This window comes from Chenopodium album, chromosome 5 (assembly GCF_948465745.1).
Source record: "Chenopodium album chromosome 5, dcCheAlbu1.1, whole genome shotgun sequence".
NCBI classification, from domain to species: Eukaryota; Viridiplantae; Streptophyta; class Magnoliopsida; order Caryophyllales; family Amaranthaceae; genus Chenopodium; species Chenopodium album.
Genome location: NC_137838.1, coordinates 8,841,136 through 8,860,690, shown reverse-complemented (window position 1 = coordinate 8,860,690; position 19,555 = coordinate 8,841,136). Strand labels below are relative to the sequence as shown.

General features: G+C 34.6%; 2 protein-coding genes and 1 pseudogene across 3 annotated transcripts; 2 read left to right on the top strand and 1 right to left on the bottom strand.

Moving 5' to 3' along the window:
• Positions 1-1,494: 1,494 nt before the first annotated feature.
• On the top strand, positions 1,495-5,156 carry LOC145631803 (proteasome subunit beta type-4-like). The gene is made up of 6 exons (XM_081683982.1): positions 1,495-1,658; positions 1,907-1,983; positions 3,079-3,208; positions 3,463-3,622; positions 3,747-3,932; positions 4,847-5,156. Exons 1-6 carry the CDS (start codon positions 1,606-1,608, stop codon positions 4,961-4,963), a joined length of 723 nt encoding a protein of 240 aa, XP_081540108.1. The 5' UTR covers positions 1,495-1,605; the 3' UTR covers positions 4,964-5,156.
• Positions 5,002-8,509, top strand: LOC145632539 (uncharacterized; annotated as a pseudogene). The gene is made up of 7 exons (XR_014112581.1): positions 5,002-5,025; positions 5,216-5,323; positions 5,577-6,454; positions 7,388-7,624; positions 7,803-7,892; positions 8,002-8,109; positions 8,339-8,509. The product of XR_014112581.1 is annotated as an uncharacterized LOC145632539 (transcript).
• Positions 8,510-9,065: 556 nt separating this feature from the next.
• LOC145631802 (uncharacterized) lies at positions 9,066-13,318 on the bottom strand. Its single transcript, XM_081683981.1, has 2 exons — positions 10,433-13,318; positions 9,066-9,672 (listed from the first exon to the last, which is right to left on the bottom strand). The coding sequence occupies exons 1-2, from the start codon at positions 13,125-13,127 to the stop codon at positions 9,236-9,238; spliced, it is 3,132 nt and encodes a 1,043-aa protein (XP_081540107.1). The 5' UTR covers positions 13,128-13,318; the 3' UTR covers positions 9,066-9,235.
• Positions 13,319-19,555: the final 6,237 nt, after the last annotated feature.

Here is a 19,555-nt window from a genome sequence, read left to right as displayed (position 1 = left end):
TCGAAAATTAGTCCCAGTCCAACCATCATTTGAAAATCAATCTCACCCTATCTACTTGGGTTTATGATCAGCTACTTTTTTTCAACGGCATCCGAATACCGATTCTCTTTCTTCATATGTAATATTAATTATTTTATCAATTATATATTTATTAGAGGAAGCCCTATTTATCATGTTAACAAACAAAATTCGTTTATCAAGTGGGAAAGTCGTAAATAAAGCAACAAAAATGTTGCATGACGTATGGGACTCTATTTTTAATAAAAAGTTGTTTTTATTTACGGTTTTGCCTTTTAATAAACAAAATTTGTGTTATTATCAAGGTAACAAACTTGAATTTTCTCCTTAAATTAGCTACTTAGAATGATATACCAAGGATTCCTATATTACTATCATTCTACTTTTTCTTTGCAAATTTAATTTTTTTTCTAGTAAATTATTGTTGGATTAATATATAAGTTGTTGTATATCTAAAGGAGAATATACAAGTGGATCTATTTGTTTTACTAAGAGAGTAAAATTGACTTTATCATAAATTATTTGGAGTATTGTTGTAAATTCGATAGGCTTCAATGATAGAAGGGGTCACCTTCACCCTTCTAACTTTTACCATGCCCTTAATTTCACCTTCTTTATAAGGTTTTCGTTTAATTTGATGACAAAGCTATGGAAAATGGTGGTGTTAATGGATGGCGGAGACGAGGAATATGGTGTTGGTGGAAGGTTGACACGATGAAGATGGTGGAAACGATGGTGTCAGTGGGAGTTGGGTGGAGATCGGGGAAGGAAGAAGGAGAACATTTCAATGGTGTAGGTGGAGTAATGCTACAACCCCCGTTAACTTCACTTCAATTTGACACAATCTCAGCTAATGAGTAGGATTGCTTATGAACTAGTATCCGATCATTGTTGTTTAATATTACAACAATGCCGTTAAATTAATAGTTTTTGACGATAAAAAAGATTAATTAGGCTTGCTCGATTAAAGGCATGTTTCTCTTCAACTTAATTTTAGTTTAGCTCCAATCAGTTCGTTTCCTAATTTCCTTAACTCATATACTTCCTCCGCTTTCTTTTAGATTCAACACACCCTTTAGCGCGGTAATTAAGAAAGACGGGGTTTACATGATATAATAAACTTTAAAATAGGATGAGTGGTTGTTAGAAGTGTAATTTAGTGGACCATGTGCTTTAAATAAGGGATATAATATAATTTTTCCCTAAAGTAACCTTCTTTTTATAGTGTGTTGTAAGTATTGTGACATTTTCTTTTTAAAGAAGTGTTGCAAGTAAAAAAAAACAGAGGAAATACAATTTAGTTCACTTCAGCTCAGTAAATCAAAGAGGCCCTAAAAGCAAACACTCCCACAAGAAAAAGCAAAATATTGGAAATTCCAAAAATACCCCATATTTACTCAAGTCAAAATACCCATTATACCCCTTAATATTTTTAAGTGTACATGTTTAATGTCGGACATAAATTAGGTACTTTTATAAAAGCAGAGTATGCTAATTTCCGATTTCTTGAGGAAAAAGAATACGCAAGAAAGCTGATTAAGAGAGAAACCAAAATCAAGAGAGAGAAAACTCCACAATCTTACTTCAATGGATCCCAAAAACACCAGCACTCTACTCGTCGACGACATTCAGCGAACTCAGTATGCCCTTTTTATCTCTCTCCTACTTCCAATTTCACTGCTTTAAGGGTTCATTTCATTCTATTTCATTTTTTTGGGTCATTTCTTAGATTCCGTCGATTAGGGTTTTGTAAAAGCTAGATTGGTTAAGATTTGTTGTGGGTATTAATTTTTGATTGTTTGGTTCTTATATAGTGTTGTTTGACATTAGACTTCAATTGATTAGTTAATTGGGAATGGAATTTGATTGAGTGATTTGTATGAAACAGGTACCCTTATGTAACTGGGACATCTGTTATCGGAATCAAATACAAGGATGGAATTCTCATTGCTGCTGATATGGGAGGTCTGATTTTGATTTTTTTTCATTTTGTTTTTGCGATTCTTTAATGCTTCCAATTATATATATACTTCAGTGAGTGATTAATGTATACTTGTTTTTGGGGTTTGCGCATGATAGTGTTGTGAAAATTTTATTGTTCGGGTTTCGCTGCGAGGGCTAGATGGTTTCTATGAAGCATTAGATTATTTAGATATAGACTTCAATTGGTTGGAACTTGGAAGGGGATGAAAAGGTGATTTCTTTTAGGAGGTTGTTATCTTATTGAATGATAAGGCAATTAGGGTTAAGTTTAAGTACATTCGGAACAACTCTTTTGATCCTGCAATTTGTAAGATTCATTATGTGGTTGTTATTATGGAGAATGTATCTCTTGAGTATTGAGATACAACCCCTTTTGAGATTTTACTATCTATTTGGCTTTTATCATATAGCCGATAACAACTTCAATTTGTTGGACACTCTCTGTTTGCACAACTTAAGTGGACTGGATGTGTCATATGTTAATATTGGAGAACTTTCCTATGGATTCCTTGGTTTGTACATAGACTATATAGAGTCAACTTAAATATTATAAGTTTAGAAGCTGCTCTTTCTAGTGTTTTGGGATAATTACGTACTGAGTACAAGAAATGTGTTTTTGAGGTAATCATTTGAAGGCCTATCCACGTCTCAAAGCATAAAAGTAGTGAGGACTCAAGTAAACACTCATCTTACTATGTCCAATGATTCTTTAAAAATAAAATCAAGAAAAAAAAAATGATTGGATATTAGTCATATTCTTGAAGTTGGGGGTTAAACTTATAATACTCACTTGGCTATGCATGCTCTAGTATTCTGTCATCTTTGGCTGATACATGAGTATAGTTTGCAATGCCTTTGTCATCAATCTGACTGTATGTATAGTCTACTATTATAGATTATGATTGTAGAGTCTTGACATACCTTCATCATTTGTTCATTATTTCCATCCCTGTAGTATCTTTCCTGTGTCTGTTTAACAAGCTCTTTCCGGAGTAACCTCAAACACAATATAAGGGGCCGTGTAAAGCGGTTTATCTTTTAGCATTTATATAACCAAAGTACTGACATGTATGACAGGTTCCTATGGATCCACATTGCGTTACAAGAGTGTGGAGAGATTGAAAGGTATTGGGAAGCACTCTCTTCTTGGTGCCAGTGGGGAAATAAGTGACTTTCAGGAGCTTCTGCGTTACCTAGATGATCTCATGTAAGTGATAATCCTGTTGGCATTTCTTTTGTTCAATAAGTACATTTAACTTGGTGCTGAAATATGCTGCCAACAAATAGCAAGAGCCAAAGTGACTGTAAATTGTTACTCTTGAAGCCCACAATAGTTATACAAAAAATACAATAGGTCTATAGTATAAGTAATCTCTTTATGCTTCTTCCATCATTGATGTGCCTTGTTTGTTTTTGCTTTCCTTGACTTGTAACTGCTTTTTTTAACCTTGATCTTTGCAGTCTGTATGACAACATGTGGGATGATGGAAACTCCCTTGGACCTAAAGAGGTGCACAACTACCTGACTCGTGTTATGTATAATAGGCGTAACAAGTTTAATCCACTCTGGAACTCTCTTGTCCTTGGTGGTGTTAAAAATGGGCAGAAGTACCTCGGAACAGTGAGTTTTCTATCTTCAGCTAAATGCACAGATGATTGCTGTTAGAATGTTTTGTAGCTGACATAACTATCATTTTTGAATGAAGATTTTGAACGGTGTGATGTTTTTGATGCATGTTGTGTAGGTTAATATGATTGGTGTACACTATCAAGACAATCATGTTGCCACCGGATTTGGTAATCATCTTGCAGTGCCAATTCTGCGAGATGAATGGAAGGAGGACCTGAGTTTTGAAGATGGTGTTAGGCTACTGGAGAAGTGCATGCGCGTCCTACTATACCGTGATCGATCTGCGGTCAACAAGCTTCAGGTTTGTTCATCTTTGTCATGGTTTCCTTTTGATGAGATGCCTCTCTAGCCATCTACAAAAAAAAATTCTTCTATTTTCCTGAGCAACTGAAAAGATACACCATTTTGGTAGCTTAGGCACATCCTTTGAGTTGTTAAAGACTCATTATCTACACATGCACTCATTGATCTCCACTTATAAAATACTCCATTTGAGTTTTAGGATGAATTACTGTTTTGATTTAGGAACATGCAGCATGCTTTGTTCAATTTTCCTGTTTTTAATGCCTCTTTCCAAAAATGCATTATGTTAGGAGATGTCTGAGCTAACTGGTCTTTGTGTGCACATAGTATTGTAATATTAGAGCACAGTGCTGCTGATAAGTGAGAATCTTTAATAACCCGGAAATATGGGACTTGTGCTGTACTGCTATCTTATGATGTCTATTTAATTGGCAAAAGGACTGGGAAACATTTTACTTGTTTGAAGTGCTTGCATGTGAGGAATGTGAAGTGACTTTTGGATCTTTTCTCCTCTCCGTGTTTTTGGGTAGGGAGAGTTCAAATTTATTTGGATTAAAAAAGATTCGAACTGTGCCTTTGGATTATTTAAGCATTTTTGTCAATTGTTTTAACATAAAGAATCATGATAATGCATGTTTATAAATGACACAGCTCTAAGGGAGAAATGATGCTGGAGATATATCTAAAAATCTGGTCAATGCAGTCATCTAGATTTTTATTTACCTTTCTGCATGCTCAGATGGATGTCTTCATCTTTCCCAAAATGCTATGTTTATGTCTTGGACGATTAAAAGTTCTGTTTGATACCGAGTCCAAAATGTTTGTGATTCACTACTTCATCAAAAAAGCTTTACTGTCTTTTGAGGATTTGAAGAGTATGTCTTTCACTAAATATTACTTTGAAAATTTCAGATTGCAAAGATCACCGAAGAAGGCGGTGTGTCAATCTCCCCACCCTACTCATTGAAGACATATTGGGAATACGCTGCATTCAAGAATCCCACTGCTGGTGCTGAGGGCTCATGGTAGATGATTTGCCCCTTTTAGGGGTTAAAAGTTGGAGTGCAATGAAATATGACTTTGAGGCTTTTGTTTGTAATTTCAGCTTCATTCACTTTTAAACTTTACTTGAGAACTAGAATGTTTTCATGGTTAGCCCCCTGTGCAAACCTAATCAAGAAATATTGTTGTTAGTTATTGCAGTAACATTATTATTTGCTCATGTGATTATGGATTTTAACCACTCTTATCTTCATCTCAACTTTAATCTTTTTCGTACAGGCCAGCTACACGATTTGTATATGCTCTTCTGTGCCATCAGTTGGTTATGTGCTTGTACGAGTCACTGTTTGTAAGGTTATGTTACATGGCTATCTGCATACTGGTCTTGTTTGCTGAATGTTTGTTGTTTGTTTGATCTTCGATTCTTCGGCCCTTTTCAACTGAATTTCTAGGCAGTTTCTTGATAGTTTTCTCTTCTTTTTGAAAAATCTCCCAATCATAAGAAGGAATTAGTCATATTGCAGGCTAAGCGTGACAGCTTAACCTCTAGCTGTATTTAAAACTTATAAATAGACACTTTTGTCTTGGTGGTTTTCTTGACACAAAGTGATGAAAGTGACATATTAAGCTTATGGACTAGGCCGTCTCATTTATTATATGCCTCAACGTGCCCGCAACTCCTATTTGCATGTAAGTGATGTAACTGTGCGACACTCCCACCACTATGGTTTCTTGGTTTCATTGAATCTCATAAAATGTCTTCCTATTCTTAACAATATGGCAATTTTCTGCAAACAAAGCGATCCCGATATGGAAACTAGTACACCCATGACCCCCAACTCCAAAGTTCGTCGTCCCCAATCTGCTGGAATTCCTCGCTCACCACGCTTGAGTCGTAGCAGCAGTGGTGCATCAACTGCTTCCACTTCAGAGTCTCGTGGGACATCCCCATATCGTTCCACAAACCGGGTTTCATCTGTTTCTCTTCCTGAGGTCCGTGCCTCAAGGTCTGCCACCTCATCCCCTAGGCAATCAGTTCATCGGACAAGGTCAATAATCAAGACTAGAAGCACCACTAAGGAGGAGAAAGACGAGGAAAGCTACAACAATATTCCTATATCCAAAGTCATAGGCAGTCCACGAAGGAGACTAAGCCTGGATAGCAAGGATTCAAAGGAAGATCACAACAATGCAAACCAGAGTAATTTGGCTAGGCTATTTAGGTCGAATTCTCATAACACAATATCGAAGGCAGTAGGAAAGTCCTTGATCAAATCCCCCTCTGCATGGGCCCTGTCTCCAGGCCGTCCATTGTCCGCCCCGCCTTTGGCACCAGAGTCACCTAAGGTGAAAACTGTAAGTGGGGTTCTGAAGTACTTCAATAAGCAGAAGAAGGTATCATCAGCTCAAGAGGAAGAATTTCACCAATACAAGATTATGCATAGTAGGCTACTTCAATGGAGATTTGCCAATGCTAAGGCTGAGGCTGCTATGGCAACTGTTAGGCGAAAAGCGGAGGTCAGTTGGTTTATCCTCCCTTACATCTCCATTTATGTATGATTGACATCGCTCATATCAGTCATATGTCAAAATCTATCTGTTATATGAGAACGATTGAACGTAAAGGAAATTTAGTAGAGGGCTCACCACATCACATAACCGAAAACTCCTAACCTTGGCCACCCTCGAAATCTTGTCTCGTTCTTTTTTTTTTTTTTCTTCTTGTACAAAGGCTAGTGATGTAGATCAGTAGATAAAATACATAATCTAAGGCAGGTCGGGTTGAGGACCGGCCCATGAAACAACGAGATGGGTTGTTTCATGGGCAGGTGGTAGGTTCGGGCTGTCATAAAAATTGGCTACTAATGACCCACCCATTATATAACTTGACCAACTAACATAAGTAAATTGTAGCTAAAATTAGTCCCTTTTTGGGATTGCCCTCTTAATCAATAATATATGCTTAGTTAAGATTTTGATCCAAGAAAAATACAAGTTAACAAACTAATTAATGCTATGTGATTGCATTACAGGGATTTCCAACTAATTTCATCACCCCATCTTCTAAAAAGAAATACTAGTATATAAAGTTCTTTGTGATAGTTAAAGTTCTATAAACCTTTTTTAAACTTCTAGCCCTTATTCTTAGTTTTTATCAAAATCAAAATACGAAGTATCCTGCATTTACAAAAGAAAGACAACTTGTAACAAAAAAAGTAAGGGAAAACAATAGAAAGAAATGAGTGATCAATAAGGGAAAAAATTAAAAGAAAAAGTGAAAGGGTGGTGGTGATCATGAATTGTCATGTGTGTTATGAGTTAAAACGAGACGTGTTAAGACACAAGATGAGACATAAAATGAAACAAAACGCTTAATACCTATAGAATATGGAGTAATAGTTTGAAATTTTAAATGATATGCTTATGTTGTGTCTACATGATATTTGACAGGAGAGAGTGTTTGGTGTATGGTTGAAACTATACAAAATGAGATATGCAATTGCTGAAAAGAGGATGAAAGTGGAAAGACTAAAGCAAAAAGTAAAGTTTCTTGAAATTTTATGCCCACAAATTGTGCTTCTCAATGAGTGGGAAAAATTGGAGAAAAAAAATTGTGAAGCTGTTGGTAGAGTTACCAGGAAGCTCTCTGCTTACTCTACTAAACTTCCATTAGTTGATGGTGCAACGGTGCGTTTCATATTTCTTAACCCTGGAATGCTAAGAAAATATTCTGCGTATATTCTCTATCACGTAATTGAATTTGAGAGGATCGATGAAAGATGCAAATTTAAATAACAATAAAATAATGATATGAAAATTACTATTTTGATTGCTAATTTAATATAAGTTGGCTTTTTGTATGCAGGCTGATATAGTTTCTGTATATGATGCTATGAAATCAGCTTTGGAAGTTATAGAAAATATTGAAGACACCATCATAGACCTTCAAAATCAGGTTAATATTTATCTAATAATTAATTAATCACCTCAATATCCTGTTATTTGTACATAATTATTGGTTCAAAATTTTTAATTTTGTTTGGGTTGTTCTTGCATGAATGCAGAGTGAAAAAGCAAGCAATACATTAAGGGAGCTTGTGTATACTGTCAATCAAAACATGGAATGCTTCCAAGATTTACAGAAGGAAATTGCATCTGTTATGTCACTAGAGGTATGGTCTTAGCTCGGATTCAAATTTTTCTGGTAGCGTGGTAAAAAAAGGTTCAGATATAAGCAATCTTATTATCAAACCGTACTCCTAATAGTAAAACAGTACAACATCAATGTGTTATTATTTGTATGAATTACGACTATATATAGGGGGTACTTTGTAGTCCGTACTATGTTAATAAGCACGTACTTACTCCGTAATAGTCTAACATAATTTATTGTGTGAACAGGCACATGAAAAAAGCTTGGTAGTACATCTCATACAGGGAAATAAGGAGCCAGAGGAAAGCCAGAGGAACTGTAAACAGCACCTTATGAGAACTTTCAAAAACAAGGAGACAGCTTTAATTTTTTCTATGTTAAATGTCTCTTAATTTATTGTTATATATCAATTGATCATATTGTTCTTGCATGCTATATCTATGAATACATTAGCCCCCAAAAGTGGTGAGGCTGAAATTTTTGTATGATGATAGGTCTTTCAAAGGCCAAATTTTGAAAGAATTATATCAAAATTCTATAAATATATATACATGATTGAGCTAGAGCATAAGAGCATTATATAAGTCGCCTCATAATAGTACTCGAGTCTTGCTACATTTAAAAGCATGGCGATCACCAAAGCCTATCCAAGAGCCAGCATCCGAGCACTGCACCATCGACGTGCAGCTGCAGTGCTCGGCCTGGTGGGGGATGATAGATAGACATCCACAGCTAGAAATCTAGAGTGTACTTATCATTTCATCTTCTAGAGATATACTGTGTGCACTTGATAATTCTCAAACCGAAAGGAAATAACCTTTTTTAAGCTAACTTCATAATTTCTTTTGACTAATTCTAGCTACAATAGTAATGAATGGATTTATATTTGCTTTTTGAATAAATCTGCAATATAATTATCACCTCTAAAAAAGCACAAGCTGGCCACATCAAACAATACTTTGTTACAATTAGTACTAGAACAAAATCATTGCCTCAAATTTCCATCAAAAATCACTTCATAAAAACTATTTCTATACCACCCCCCACAATTTGAATCAGAAATTGAAAAAAAAACCCAAAAAATAGAAAATAATAATTAGAAAAAAAAAAAAGATTAGTACTAATATTAACATAATTTAATTTCTTTACTTCTTTTCACCTAAAGGAGGTGCACCAACATTGTCATGAACATCAACACAACCACCAATTTCTATTACATGATCACCACTATCACCTCTTCCTAGACTAGGAGATTTTCTCTTAGGCTTGGCTTCTTGCAACATTGATATAACATCCCTCATGGATGGCCTATCAGCAGGGTTCCGACTTGTACAAAGTAACGCGACTCTAAGTACAAGCATCATCTCCTCTCTTACTGATGCACACGACGCCCCTGCATTTTTGTCTAGGACATCACTGATCCCATTTTTTGCCTTAATTTTGGTACGAACCCAATCTACAACACTATTTCCTTCACCAAACTCTGGGTGTACCGATCTTTTTCCGCTCAATATCTCCAATAGTACCACCCCGTAACTATAGATGTCACTCTTTTCATCAACTTGTAACGTATAAGCATACTCTGCATCATCCAAACACAAACAATACTTTAGTACAAAAAAAAGTTGTAAACATAAAGATTACTAAACTTAGCTTTTACTTAAGGTTAATTGAATTCACCTAAGTAATTAGTGGGGCTTACAAGCTTAGTGAATACAAACAAGAAGACAACTTTTTTTTTGTTTTTTTAATTTAACCTTAACCATGAAATTAACTAATAAAAAGGTGCTAAAAATGAGTCAATGCAATATATTGCACCAAAGATTATTACAAACTAAGTGTTTGACAAAATGGTGAGTAGGTCCAAATTTAAATGATTTTGAAAGAAAAAAAGCAAGAAAAAGCAACATCACGCGTAACAGTTGAAAGAGCCACTACTGTGTAAAATTGTAGTATATGCCACTAAATATAACACTGAGTTAACGAGTTGCTGAGTCAGTTCACTGACAAATGACAATAAGGAATTTTTGGTGTTTGCACTATAACTTTATTTGTTTGATGAATCAACATCACATATAGTTTATATAGTATTCCAAATTTCCAATTTTATGGGTAGTTTTAATTTTCGTCTGTCACCAAATTGTACAAAAAGAAGCATGCTTCCAAATGTTTGAATAAATAGCATACTTGTTGTATGTTATACACACTCTGACATACCATTACACTTTGGACCACATGCATGATTGAGTATTTTCAAATTTTAGATAAGTTAGTTAGTTAATTAAATTAATGGTGTTTTTAAAACAAATTTAAGTGTTAAGAGTGAAGGAGAAGAGCTATACCGGGTGCAATGTAGCCGTATGATCCAGCAATGACGGACATAGATTCGTCGCTTTGAATGAGCTTGGCCACCCCAAAATCGGCCACCCTTGCCTCCATTTCGGCGTCTAGAAGGATGTTACTAGGTTTAAGATCGCGATGAACAATGACTGGATCGCAATCGTGGTGTAGATAACATATGCCTTGAGCCACGCCAAGGGCAATCTTGTACCTAGTAAGCCAATCTGCTATTAGATTTTCTCCTTTGACCTTGCCATGCAACAAATCATCTAAACTCCCATTAGGCATGTACTCATAGAGCAACAATGTGCTTTCTCTATTACAACAACACCCTAACAACCTTACAATGTTCCTATGCCTTACATTGCCTAGCACCTCCACCTCGGCGAGCACCCCTCTTCGCCTCCTCAACGTCTCCTTTTGCTTGCCCCATAACTTCTTGATTGCTATGATCTCGCCACTAGGCATCTCCGCCCTATACACTGTCCCGGTAGCCCCCATTCCGATGATCTTATCACTCATTGCCAAGCACTCCAACACATCATCCGCGGTGAAGTTCAATCGTTGGAAGGCGGTCAACTTCCACGGACCAATCTCCTTACCCTCGGATATTTTACGGCTATAATTGGCATGAAAACACCTACTACCGGCAATCAACACAAATAGTCCAACCCCAAATGCCGCGGCCATGATCCAAACAATAGCCCCCGCCGTCTTCTTAGGCTTCTTATCCTCCATATCCGATGCTCCGGCCACCGGAGAACCCGACAAGCACGGCTTCCCAATCAAATTACCACACAACCCCTCATTACCCATAAATGATGATGCATTCAAATTAGGAAAAATCGACCCAGAAGATGGTATAGACCCCGTCAAAAGATTAAATGACACATTAAAAGTCTCCAAAGTTCTACAATTATCAAAATTAGAAGGAATACTCCCACTAAGATTATTATAAGAAAGATCAACAATATTAATAGAAGGAAGAGTAGAAATTTCCCAAGGAATAATTCCTGTCAACATATTTTTCCTCAAATTTAAGGAAATCAACTTCTCACAGTGCCCTATATTCCAAGGGATTGTACCCTTTAAATTGTTCCCTTCCATCTCAATTTGGTACAAACTTTTGCACCCCTTAAAATCTGGGATATTCCCAGAAATCCCACAAAAAGAAGCTGAGAAAATCTGCAAACTAGGACTACCCCAAATCCCATTTGGTAATTCCCCACTAAAAAAATTCTCTGAAACATTCAAATTCATCAATTTGGGTGCAATCCCAAGATCATTGGGAATGTTCCCACTAAAATTATTTTTACTAACATCCATAAAAACAAGATTAGGCAAGTGTCCAAACCCAGTTGGGATACTTCCATTAAACAAGTTATTCTGAATTCTTACCCTCACTAATGAAGTGCAATTCACAAGTGATGTTGGTAACTCACCAGTAAACTGATTGTTGAACAGAATTAGCTTCTCTAAGGTGTTGTTAGAGCACAATTGCTCCGGCAAAACCCCGGTAAGGCGGTTCGAGGAAACGTCGAGTTTAATCAAGTTTCCATTGGTACCAAGACTAGAAGGCAATGACCCATTAAGGTCATTATTCCAAAGAAGAAGGAACTCAAGCAATGGAAGCTCACCAACACCTTGTGGAATCTCCCCACTTAACTCATTGCTCAACAAACTTAGTACATTCAGCTCTTTGAGCTCTGAAATATACTCAGGAATCGAACCCGAAAGCCGGTTACCTGATAAATCAAGCCATTGTAGTCTTTTCAAGTTGGATAGGCTAGATGGGATCACACCAGAAAAGTCGTTGGAAAACAGCAACAATGCAGTTAAGTTTGTTAAGTTCCCAATTTCTTGGGGTATATTCCCAGATAAGCTACAATTTGAGATGTCTAAGTATTGTAAGTTGGATAACATACCCAACTCAATTGGTAAAGACCCTTCAAAATTGTTATACCCCATTTCAAGATGCTCAAGCTGAATCAAAGAACCAAGTTCTGGTGGTATTGTACCATTTAGGCTGTTTCCTGCTAAATCAAGGAAGTTTAGGCTAGGAATACTGCCATACTCTGCTGGAATACCGCCCGAAAAGTAGCTGCCTCCGAGGTTAAGGTACTCGAGGTATTGGATGTCTGGGAGATCAAGTGGTAAAGGGCCGATGAAGCTGTTGCTATAACCATTGAAATGTGTAAGGAATTTGAGCTTAGAAAGTCCTTGAGGAAAAGTTGAGTTATAGTTGTTATGGTTTATGTCAAGGATTCTAAGCTCTGATAATTCAAAAATTGAGGTGGGAAAATTACCCTCAAATGAGTTCTTGCTCAAATTGAGGGTTCTAAGAGAGTATAAATGGCGGATATCTGGTGGGATATCGCCGGAGAGATTACGCGAAGAGAGGTCTAAAGAGATGATTAAGGAGGAATTAAGGGCACATTTGATTCCTGACCAAGAACACCAAACAGGGGAATGATGGGGAGAAACAGGGGAAGAATTTGATAAAATTGGGGTAGGATCCCAACTTTTTAGGGAATCTTGAGGGTCTTTGAGTGAAGATTTAAGGGAAAGAAGAGAAAGAACTTGAATTGGGATTTGGGATTTTTGAAATGTGGGTGTTTGTGATTGAATTAGTAAGGGAAAAATGGTGAGGAAAGAACAGAGAAAAACAGAGGGAAACAGAGAAGAAGAGAATTTCATGGTTTTTGAGTGAAGAAAAATCTAAGTGTGGAAGAAAAGAAGTGAAAGAAGGTAAATTTAAGGGAAGAAAGAAAATGAAGATAATTATGATGGTGAGAAATAGTAGAAGAAAAATGAGTAATAGTAGAAAATCTAGTAAGAGAAGAAATGGTGCTTTTTTGGAGTGCAGGGTGCAGAGGGTGTTTCATCATGAGTTTTTGGTTTGAGTGGGACTGAGAGTTGGAGAAGAGAGAGTGTGATATAGATTGACAAAAAAGATAACCAAAAAAGAAAGAAATAACATGATTTTGTATTTTTTTTTCTTCATTTTCTTTCTTTCTTTCTATTAACAACCATCACCACCTACCTATTTACCTCTTATTTTGAATAGTGAGGTTGAATTTCACTACTATTTCAAAAACTATTCTTGTTTTTGATTGGCATGGGTGATATCATATCAATCAATATGACTTTTTTCTTTTTTTGGTGGTTCATGAGGAGGTGTAGAGAACATCTAATAGAATGCATAATTCTTATGTTACAATGTTGTCTATAACATATAAGTTCATGTATGTTAAACGGATAAAAACAAGTAAAGTGTTACTTAAAACTGTCCAACTGTGTACAATATAATACATATCAGATCACATATATTGAATTATGATTGGCAAAGAGACTAATGAGAACTTGACCTATTAGCTACTAATAAGAGTTTATGTACAATAGGTCAGATTACTAAGATGGTCGATAGTCCTATAATTTAATGACATATTTTAATCACTACTTATAAATTTCATTATCATATTCATATCATGTCAAAATAATATCACGTACTCCATAGTAGAATTGTGCACATGACCACATCCATAACTCCCTAACAAAACAATCTTGGCCAAACATTAGAATTGAAAGCTCTTAGATAGTGATACTCTACTGAAATCTTTGAGATGTTTAAGTAAAATTTCATCCTATTTGTTTGTGGTTTTGCTTCTCACATGTATCTATCTTGAAAGTTATTGTAGTTTTGTCTGCTTTGCTTCAATACTGTTTTATTTATCATTGGATTTTCTTTAATGTATTTTACCCAAAAATAAATAAATAAATAAAATAAAATTGTGTTTTCTTTATCTTTTTCTCCTTTTTCATCATTCCTTTGTTTCCTTTATCTTTGGCCATCAATATTGATGGGTATGTGTTAATGTTATAGTGACAATTGTTTCACGCAGGATCCGAGAAAGCAAATTTCAAGTTCCCACCCATGATTCCTCTGCTTCTCTTTTAAGTATTTATCTTTTCTTTCTTTTTTTTTTTCTTTTGGCACACCACTAAAAAAAATGAGATGAAAATTGATTAATGTTATTTTAATTAATGGATCATATTATATAAATAGTAATCACTTTAGGATTTGTCAGAACAATACATTAGGGAATGATTCCATTGGATTTAGGGATTATTACTATTTAAGGAAATTGGAATATCTTCTTTAAATGTATCTCAAAAACAAATCATCAACCCCTCCTCTCTTAGTTTCTAATCCCAACTATATATGTATAAAAAAAAAATCATAATCCCAAAGAATATATAAAATGCTAAAACATATTTTGTTTATCACTACTCTCTCCGTGTTTTTTAAGTGTTACATTTTGAACAAATACGCATGTCGAGACACGACTTTGACCACTAATTTATCTAATTATAAATTATTAAATTATAGGGAATTAGATATTATGAAAGTATACATTATGACGAATCCAACAATGTACTCCCTCCGTTTTTAAATACTTGCTCCATTTCTATTTTTTGCACTATTCATTTATCCTACTTTGACTTATGTTTGTGATTTATACATAAGAAAAAATATAGTCTTATGGGTACTTGTTGGAATCATCTCTATGAATAGATTATTAATTTTCAATTGTTAGAATTAATACTTATTAGTAATTAAAGATATTAGTGGTCAAAGATTAACATCGGCATGCGTGTCCAAGAGAAATGGAGCAAATATTTAAAAACGGAGGGAGTATTACACAAATAATATTTGTTTTCTCTAAATTAGTAAACTAATCAAGTCAAAACCATTATGTGAATAATAAAAAAGTCAAACTGTAATATTTAAAAAAAACATGGAGGGGAATATTAATTCTTGATTCACCTTGTGCTAACACCCGATTAGTCTTAATGATTAACCTTGATTTTATCTAATTAAGCTTGAAACTTGCTTTTATTAAGGAAAACACATTCATTTAATCTCGTTTGTCTTTTAATATAAAAAAGTTTTCGCCAGTTTTTCAATTAGTGTGTTTTCTGCGTGGCTAGTTGACCACACCAAAGCACTAATCGGGTATCTCTTGACCGTCCGAGTAACAAACAGAATAACAGACCGAGTAACCCGTGAGCGACTGGTTAGCCAGGTAATGTATGATCGATCGAGTACGTAATCCCTGATTGAGTAATTCATTGAGCACCAAGTAACCCTTGACCAATCGAATAACTCCTGAATATCCTGATAAAGTAACCTTGATCATATGGTGTTAGCCAGCTACATATAAAACTTTGTGCTTTATAATCAATAGTAATGTACCAAGAGATCGAGAGGAAAATACTTCGGACAAGGATTTTACTACATGTCATTCTCTAGACTACCTAACTTTACGTAGTTAATTATCTTAAGCTTATTTATATGGTTAATCAGTTTAACAAACCATGATTAGATGGCGCCAGAAATTCAAAATTAACAAGATGCTCTTTTTGTCTCCCATCCCCACCTCAAGTGAAAAATATGAGATTATGACCCTAGAAGGTGTACTAATTATTCAGCTAATTAGGTAAATTTAATTACTGTATATTTTCATACGTTAAATATGGTAACTTTTGCTATTATCTATGTTTTGACTTTGAGTAAAAGGTTAATTATTTACATTTGTCATGATGACCAATTACCAATTTTAATGATTATTGTTGTTCTTAATTAAAGACAAAACAATCATCATCTTCAGGTTAAATACTTCATGATTTCTACTTCATTTCCAAGCAGAGTATTGTCTTAAATTAATACTCCTTAATTTGTTGCAGAAAATGACAGTGTAACAAATAAATAAATTCTAAGACAACAATTAATCATACATGTGACAATTATATATTTACATTGTGATGTATAAAATAAAGCATAATGATGGCCAATTCTTTGTGGAACTTTTGGTGCCATGAGTTGTGGCCAATTGGCCAAGTCTTAAAATTCCGTGGGCCTTACAGCTATTTTGCACAATTATATGAGCATGCAAGAACTCCAAATGTTATAAATAATAGGTAGTATCTACTACTGCACCATATTTTTTAGTTGATACGTTTTGACTTTAGCACTACTTACTCACTTTTCTTTGATCGTATTTTGTGTTTTATCAGTAATGAAAAATATGAGATCTTGTTAGATTCTTCGTCACAATATATATTTTCAAAATATCAACCTTTTATAATTTTTGCTTATCATTGATTAAAGATATTAATGATTAAGGGTCTGTTCTCATTGAACTGAACTCAGCTGAACTGAATTGAACTGAACTGAGCTGAGCTGAACTAAACTGAAGTGAAATGAATGTTTTACAAGAGAAGGAAATTAGGAGTTGAACTGAACTGAAAATAAATGTATGAGAACAGACCCTAAATTTGTACATTAACAAATATGACTAAAGAAACGTGTCAACTAAAAAAAAAAAACGGAGGAAGTATAAGATAACGTTGTTGTACCTTACATTATAAAGAATATAAGAAAAAAAATTGTACAAAAATGAATATGGACCAACATAATGTAGTTATACTCCGTACATGACAATATGAAAGTGTACCGCCATGCAAGTCTACAAGATGATACATCAAAATGATGGATGCGGGCATGCGGCTAACTGAATCATTAAGGAGGAATTGTGTATGCATGGTTGTTTTCTTTATATCCACCAAGTGCTACGCAAGTAACATAACCATATTGAAAGAATAGGATCAAATAGATATTAGTAATATTGCAATAATGAGACATGCATTAACAAAGCAAAGAAAATCAACGGAGGCAAACTTAGAAAAGATAAAGTATATACTACCTCCGGTCCAAATTACTTGTAACTTTGGGGTATTATTTGTGAGATATAAAATATTCCGAAGTTACGAGTAATTTGGACCGGAGGTAGTATATACATTATTTGGCAAAAATACAGATTCGATCACATTTTGTATTGTATAATCGATCTTATATCGTTACAATCTTGTATTTAATTAAGTGTATCGTCTAGTAGGTATTTCATAAGACATACTATATGTGTCCTGGCTTCTAGAAGCGGATTTAGTACGTGGTTGCATGTACATATTAGTACATGAAGTCGTGAAATATAAACACACTCAATTGTATGTGTAATAGAAGATGTTTATCGAATATATCATTGTTTACAACAATACGTCAATACCTCTTTCACGGTATCGACCACTCTATCTCTAAAAGAGAATAAACTTAGGTCAATTAGGCATTAGCTTAGCCATGCTTCTTATTAAATGCTAATAGTCTAAAAGTTCTAACCAAAACATTATGCATTGCATGTTCATACTAATTGATATCCTTCAATATGGAGTCAACAACAACCTAAAGATGGAAATTACCATATTGTCCTTAAACTCTTAGTAGCAAAATAAAAATATCAAGGGCAAAAAAGGAAGACTATATACTACACATAGATAAGCTAGGTAGGTAGGCATCTTGAAAAAGAAAAACATGGTTAGAAGATGAATTTTGTAGAGGAACTCCCCAAAAAGCCAAGAAGATGATGTGAGGTCCACATTTTAATATTATTGTAGAGAGAACATCACTTTGTCTCCTTCATTCCCATCACTCTTAACACTATGTTTTTATTTTCTTTCTTTTTTTTTTCTTTTTTATAAAAATCATGAATTTCTTACCTATCCTCTTACAAGGCTAGCATGTGTGTGTCGCACGTGCCTATTTATTTTCTGAATTTTCTCGCGTGTAAATAAAAGGGCCCCAAAGCTATTGCACATTAATGTTTGTCCCCACTCATACTACGCATGATCGTAGCTCCGAATGCCTAATTCGGATTATTTTCTTCTTTTTGGTGAAAAACTTCATAGAGAAATTTTGTTCAAGTTATACCTTTTATTTGAATTGAAGATGTAATTGCGGAAACACTAGTTTTTATGATCCAGGTGCTGCATGTAGCCATCTAGGTGTTGTGCGAGTGTGTTTACATGCACGCGACACTTCACATGTATGATGCACGGCTTGCACGCGTTAGAAACTGAACACACGTCTTTAGTGTAACATGTAATGTATCTATATAAGGGATTAAGTGTACATGTAGTCCAACACAACATTCTATGTGCGAATTCATATAGAATAGAGAGTATTTTCTTTAAATACAAACAAGTGTAAAATACATTTTGCACGTCTTATGAGCATTTCCACATAAGACCGGGCATAGCAAGCGTGACACAGACAAATGTAGGTGACTTAATGCATAAAAATTATCAGTTACAGGAGAAGTAAAGGTGGGTCAAAACATGCATAAAAATTAAACTTTGTTGGACCACTCTATCCTTCTGAAACCCTAAAAAGTCTAAAATTCTCTAAGATTGAAGGATGTAATAATCTTTGTATCAATAAAATAAATGGTTAAACCCTTAAAATACATGATTTCGAATCAATTTCAGAATACAAAGCTGAATTCTAGCTTGAGAATGGGTCTGGTTCAATAACATGGTTTTTTTGGAAATGTGCTTAATGGTAGTCTGTAGTTGTTCTAAGAGATGATTCTAATCACCAGTTAGGTATTCTAGGGTCTCATTTAGGTAATGGAAGTTCTTAATTGATCAATCACATCTTTCTTGATGTTGATTGTTTAATTTATATATAGTGTTATTACACCTAAAGCATTGGTTGTTTATAATGAAATTCGTGTAATATATCATTTTGTATGTTTTTGTCAACCAAGTCTATTACTAATGTTTTCATGAAAATTCTAATTCACATTTTAATTAGTAAAGGAAGAAGCAAATGCAGGTTTATTTTTTTTATTGGTACCGACTACTAATGCAAAAAAGTAATTAAAGAGTGATTATCAAATAAGTTAAGAAGATACTTTGTAACATTAAAAATACAGTATAAAGTAAATGCATGGGCCAATCAAAAGTAAGCATTAGGAAATTTTTACAGAAACTAAAATAATAATAATAATAATAATAATACTCGTACTATACGATAGTAAAGTACTCATATTAATTGAGCTAGACTTGAACTCGACTGATGATAATAATACTCGTACTATACGATAGTAAAGTACTCATATTAATTGAGCTAGACTTGAACTCGACTGTTGATTCTAATTGACACCTCTACGGCTCTACATAGACTACAATTTGTGTGAAATGTATTGGGCCTGTTAGCATAAAGAAAA

Coding starts and splice junctions, on each gene's coding strand:
- LOC145631802 (XM_081683981.1), bottom strand. CDS start 13,127: ATGAAATTCTCTTCTTCTCTGTTTCCCTCTGTTTTTCTCTGTTCTTTC. Junction 9,673..10,432: donor ATACGGCTACATTGCACCCG/GTATAGCTCTTC, acceptor TGGATGATGCAG/AGTATGCTTATACGTTACAA.
- LOC145631803 (XM_081683982.1), top strand. CDS start 1,606: ATGGATCCCAAAAACACCAGCACTCTACTCGTCGACGACATTCAGCGA. Junction 3,209..3,462: donor CGTTACCTAGATGATCTCAT/GTAAGTGATAAT, acceptor TGATCTTTGCAG/TCTGTATGACAACATGTGGG. Junction 3,623..3,746: donor GGCAGAAGTACCTCGGAACA/GTGAGTTTTCTA, acceptor CATGTTGTGTAG/GTTAATATGATTGGTGTACA.